The sequence below is a fragment of the Loa loa genome (genome assembly GCF_000183805.2).
Source record: "Loa loa unplaced genomic scaffold supercont3.375, whole genome shotgun sequence".
Classification (NCBI taxonomy): domain Eukaryota; kingdom Metazoa; phylum Nematoda; class Chromadorea; order Rhabditida; family Onchocercidae; genus Loa; species Loa loa.
Window position 1 is genome coordinate 23,623 of NW_018108555.1, and position 6,423 is coordinate 30,045.

The 6,423-nt window shown below is 27.3% G+C and overlaps 1 protein-coding gene across 1 annotated transcript in view; it reads right to left on the bottom strand.

Annotated features, from left to right (window-relative positions):
- LOAG_18577 (SAX-2 protein) overlaps positions 1–6,423 on the bottom strand; it is a gene marked incomplete at its 3' end in the record, with an annotated part of 27,746 nt that overhangs the window by 2,721 nt on the left and 18,602 nt on the right. The window contains exons 41-46 of the mRNA XM_020451239.1: positions 6,197–6,322; positions 4,406–4,516; positions 1,838–1,867; positions 1,480–1,560; positions 752–898; positions 378–613 (exon numbers count right to left, since the gene is read on the bottom strand). Coding sequence (XP_020304996.1) covers positions 378–613; positions 752–898; positions 1,480–1,560; positions 1,838–1,867; positions 4,406–4,516; positions 6,197–6,322 — 731 coding nt within the window. The remainder of the gene's footprint in view (positions 1–377; positions 614–751; positions 899–1,479; positions 1,561–1,837; positions 1,868–4,405; positions 4,517–6,196; positions 6,323–6,423) is intronic.

A 6,423-nucleotide genomic window follows, 5' to 3' on the forward strand; every position in this document is an offset into this window, starting at 1 on the left:
AAATTATATCTACAAAAATTCATGAATAATGTCGTTTACGAAAATGAAAAAGAAATTATATCTACAAATGCTAACCTGCTGAAGATGGGCGCTGATCACCAGCAATTTCCGTACATTCATCATCCTGATACTGCTCTTCGACATCAATGGCAACTTTACTTATGGAATGTGGTCGTATCGTTGAAAGCCAATTAAAACATGATTCCGTTGACTCCGATACAGTATCATGTTCCGCTTCCAAGAAATCAAACTCACTACAATAACTGTTATGATTTCATTGCATTATTAAACGCTAGATATTTTCTTTTTGCAGAGAAAAATATCAAGATTTTTTCTAATGTAAATGAAATCCAATCTAATTGTAAAGGTTGAATTACCGGAATACTCGGGGAAAAGAATTAGTAACAGATTGATCGACAACCAATGATGATGCTGATTCACCATCACCTACATATGATGGTGAGATTCGCTCTGTTGAGGTGGAATTTGAATTCGGTGGTTCATAGGAAATATCATGCAATGATTGTGAGAAAATTATCGAAGCACTTTTTGGCAAACCAACGCGAAGTCCGGAAGCATTCAGTAAACTGATCAAACGCTCTCGTACTTTTGTCTTCAAATTTAATTATACTTCAATTGCAAGTTGAGGTTTCAGAAAAAAAGTTCGAAATTCGAACATAGCTAATAAATAACTATGAATACCAAAGTTTCGGGAATCCTTGAGAATATGATATAATTCTTAAAATTAAACCTGATTACACGTAGTGTGTTTCCGCAATGATGCTGTTTCTGGAGTACTTTTATGTGCGGTTGACGATGAAGGTATGAAGCAACCACGAAGCGGAACTTCCAACTGAAGTCCTTCCGGTCGTGCAACTCCATTGGATTCTGGTCCATCCTAAATTAAACAAAGATATTCATTTTGCTGAAGCAAAGTCACCGAATAACAATTAAAATATCACATCACATATCAGAAATTTTAGTCTTAACAATGAAAAATGAAAAGACTGAATTGAATTAACACATTATCATATCATAATTTAGCTGAAGCTTCTTTTTGAATTCAGTTGCAATAATTAAATTTGAACTTGGTAAGTTACCAAATTTAAAAGTATTATAACTTAACTATTAAATACTTGGAAGCATATATTTATCAATCCCATAACGTGGCCCAATTAAAATCTATTTCTTTTTTCTCATTATAATATGTAGCTAGAGCTAATCATAACAATCTCTCTATATTCTCACAGATGATCCTCAAATATATGTTGCTCCTAAAATCCTTCAGATTATTGCGCAAAGGATCAAAAGCTTTTGCTAATCTTACATCGATAATTACAGTGATTTTTTGAGGAGTAAAAAAAAAAAATGAGAAAAACATATGTAAATGGTATGAATATTTTTTGTCAGGGTCATCTGAATCAGAATTTTTAAATAAAAAAAAATGAAATAAAATAGGTAAATGGAAATAATTCATACTGAAATATGGCCATCAATAGCGACACTATCATACTGCACAAAACATTTCAGAATTCTCGAAGCATCTTTCCAATTTGGACCCTAAAGTTAATTAATTTGTTTTTTAATCATTCGCATTTGTTAATGCTATAAAGAAGAATACAAATTGATAGCAATAATGATTTATTTTAATTTCAATATAATTTTAGCTAAATCTAAGTTTCAACCTAAGTGCTCAGTTAAAATTACAATAAGAATGACAAAATCCGTTCTAGCATCGTCCAAAGACAAATAATTTTGAAATGCAGAAAAAAGTATATATATTAACAAAAGCTTTTTCTTAACTTAGAAGTAAAATTGAAAAAAAAAAAGTGATAACCTGTAGGTGCTTCGATACAATTCGTACAACCTGAAAAAGCACAAAAAAAGAATTATGAAATTGCTTTAAATTTTTTTTTTTTTGCTTTCAAATTGTAATTTTCTTCCGTTTTTTTTTTTTAAATTAATTCTATCAGTGGTTTGAGGATGTCAGCATTTGGTAATAATAAAATAGCATTTTAAAGATTAATTGGATGATTTTATGAGTGATATAAAACGTTGACAACAATTCAGAAAACAGATCATTGAAAGATTGAAGAGATACCTTAACAGATGTAGACGGAGAATGGGTAATTTCAGTTCTACCAGTAAATTGCAGATAACATTTCAAAGAGATAATTTTACGGTAACGGGATGAATAAGCGCTACCAAAGAAACCAATTATATGTTAGTTGATAGGCTATCAAAATGATATTAAATTTTAAGGAATATAAGAAATTGTTGATCGTTTGATCGATGGATGATTTTGTTAGTTTTTAATTGCAATAAGAAATGAGAAAGGAATAATAAAGTGAAGATGATTACAGATTCGTGGGAATAATCATATAAATTCATTTAATATTTCGAATTATTTTCAAATATTGGATGCAAATGAAAAAAGGGTAAAATTAAATTTTGAAGAATTTTTTAAAAATTTTCCAACAAGAAAAAAAATAACTTTTCATTTCTTTTAATAGTGGATAGACTAATTTGGAGGACTATTCTTTTTTCTAGAAAATTAATGATGAAATATGCAAGATTTGTTGTCGGTATCAGATAAATAAAAAAAAAGTTCAAAAAAAGAAACTACACATGTATTATTGGGAAAATATATTCAAAGTTTTAAAATAATTTAAAATTTAGACTTTTTAAAAGTTTTATTAAACTTTTATTTTATTTGTAAACTTTTACTTGTATCAAAGTTATTCTTTTTCAAAATCATCCATATTGATTGGCAGAATAATCCTAACGGATCAATATTTCATTTTGTATTTTTATAAATAAATGGCTAAATTATATGTAACCATATTAGCTAAATACAATCAACTAATCATTTACACATACGTCTAAAGTAATTAGTCAATTAAATTAGCATAATATGCATATCTAAATTAATCTTTAACTTTCGTTTACTTTAATATTTCATAATATGTAACCTTTCTTATAAATTGTTTGAATAAAATAAAGTAATTCACTTGTTGACAGATGTCCTTCAGATAATTATGTCTTGCGTTGACAAACAAAAAGCACAAAAGGTGACAAAGAGAACTATTGTAAAAGGAACTTTTAAAAATCTGTCGTTTTAGAGCATTAAATTCAAAAGTATGCAAAAGTATTTAAGATAAATCTTTAATTGGTGACGAAAATCACACACGCATAACATACACCACACACATATATATATATATATAATATAAAAATTTTTCAAGGATAGATTTTAATCGGTAAATTTTCCTTAGATGAATTTTCAAAGGGAAACGATTATTTTAATGGCGGCTCAAATCAAACAATGTATCACTGAAATCATTGAAACATATGGTGGAAAAATAAGGGAAAAAGAAGGGAAATAAAATTAAAATGCATTATATTAACAGGTGCATTATAAATTCAACAATTATTTGTAGAAACAATAGGCAATAATAGTACACTTTTGTGATACGAACTAAACTGATAACAATCTTTCAATGTTTAAATGATAAATGAATTTTTATTCAAAGATAGTGAAAATTTTTTGAAATAATACAAAATATAATTTAAGGGTATGTATTATTTTTTTATCAAAAAAGGGAAAAAAAATTGTATGGTAGCAAAAATTTTAATATTATTTTTATATCATTCAAATATATCACAAAAATGTTTAAGATTAAAGAAAAAATCTTTTTGATTGAAAAATAAAATCTAAATTAATTTGAAGGAAACAATCCTATCATTTTACGGTGACATTTTTTTTTTCTTTCAGTGACTGCACACAGAAATAAAAAATATTTAGCAATCTTAGCTTTCAATCAATTTCGAATTGTTTTTTTTTTTCTTCCTTTTCTCATAAATCTGATTTTACCTTTTTTTTTTTCTGAATATAGCACGGCAGTCAAAATTACTATGGAAAAGATGGAGAAAAAAAGACGACGTAATGAATAAATTTCGGAACATTAGCGGCTTTGTAAAAAAAAAAAAGGAAAAAAAAGCTTCTCTAATTTATATAGGTTAGACTGGATTCTCTAATTTATATAGGTTAGACTGGATAACTTCAAATGCTATGGATTTTGGAAATATCAACTACGCATAAATATATATATATATATATTAATTTAAAAATTATTTCCTAATGATAAAATTGTTTTATCACATCATTTTTATTTTAATCAATCACTGTTTCTCTATTATAAAGATTTCTGTGATGAAGTAATCATGAAGTTTCCAATTCAAATAACATTTTTTCATATATTATTATAAAATCATATCATTCACTCTGTTCAACCAATACTTTCTATTTCAAATACAAAAAAAAAAAAAAAAATGTAAATAGATGCGTACAGGTACGCATTCATAAAACATATATGTAATAATCGAAATAAAAAAGGAAAATTACCTGAGCATTTAGTGATAATGGTGAACATTGTGATAAATCAACATTACCAGCTAATAAATATAAGCATGAAAGTATATACGTATGCAATGATGTTACACTTCTTTCCAACATCTGTAAATACATTATAATATATATTATATATGTTAATAACAATACAAATCTACAATGTACTTTCATATGTAATCAAATAGAATTTAATTCTTTTAATTTTATCACTAAAGTTATCAAGCTTTCTTCTCTTCCATTACTCTCGTCTATCATTCATAATTTACTGATTTTTACCATTTACATACATCACTTTAATTTTATCGTCACCATTTTACTTTTATTGAATTGTTTAAAGTATACCAACATTTGGTAAAATAAAAGATAAACTCTAAATTTCCATTTATAAACACTTTAATTAGTTAATTTTTCGATTATATTTTCAATCTGTGTATCCAGAAATTCATTTATGTATAACAATCTTTATGGTTTTTTTCTTTTCATGAATGTCGCACCTCTTCTTACTTTCAAAGCATTTTTTTTTTTTATAAGTTATACTTTACCACAATGCATAAAATGTATTATGCTTGCACGTAATTATGCAAATTTTAAAAATATCCTAGTTTGTGCTTGTTGCTTAATGGAACGTATCGTCACAAATATTAATCAAAGGATTTCGAGAAAATACACAAATTGAACCTTAGACATGGTTCTACTTTATCTCATGATTCGAATCACACTTTTTTATTTTGATTCTTACAGTAATCCCGTAATTCAAATTACTTTGATGAAAATGAAAATGGGATTAAATTGATGATTAAACTAGAGGTCCTTTCTTTTTTTTGTTTCACTTTTTCTTTCAATATTTCAATGATTTATGATGTAGACAGTTATCAAATATATTCTTCGAATTGAATATAATGAATCAAAGGCTTCAATTAAAATCTAAAACGAAAAATAATTCAGTAACAGTAACAACGTTACAATAATTTCCTATCTTTTCCTTCCTTTTTATTGTTCCGATTCCTCTGGGAAAACCCGGTCATATGAGAGGAGAAGAATATGTCGATAATTGTTTTATGACAATATTTAAGGTAATTGAGCATATGAAATAGCGATTGCTCATAATAATAATTTGTGTCATTTCTGCTGTTGCTCATAACCATCCAAATCAATCTCAATCCTACTTCACATTACTATTATTATTATCAATCCTTAAATATGCGTTTTCCGAAAAATCATGCGATATACCGCCATAAAAGCTATCAAAGAATGTGACCTTTCGGCGGTGACATCATAAAATCATGCATGTCAACATATCTTCCTCTCCCATATTTTATATTAGATATTCATGACTCTACAACAGTACCATAGTAGCATATGACTATCGGTCATCGTTACATATATCATGCAGTCATTAATCGGTCAAACAATACGACTTGATGACATGCGACAATAGGATAATCTAACCCAAAGGAATAATAAAAATAACAGTGTCTCACGATGTACGTAGCATTTATTATTGAAATTATCAAATGCAGATAATGCCCAAAAATTTCAGACATTATGAATTTGGGATATTAAAGTTTAAATATTTGATTTTCTTCGAATTTGCAAATAAATTTTGATGATAAACTTAAGCAATCAACTTTCTTTCAAAATCAAGCACTAAAGAAGAATATGTCTAAAATTATCCTATCACTACTATCGATCGTGATAAATTAGAAAAGATATGGAACTATTGAAATGTTTAGAAATCACATAAATATAATCAAATGTTAGAATGAACTGAAAGAACTTACTAACCTCAGCAAGGAGGACAAAAAGCTGAGTATGATCCGGTGTTAAGCCATCATACGCATACTTGAATACACATTTCGCCCACTGGAAACGATCACGTGGAAAACAACGTTCAGCGTATTTATGCATCATCTAAAAATGAATTAAATCAGGAAAAAAAAACCTTAACATTAACTGCAAAAAGCAAAAAAAAAAATAATCCGGGAGGAAAATAGACTGAAAAAAACAAACGA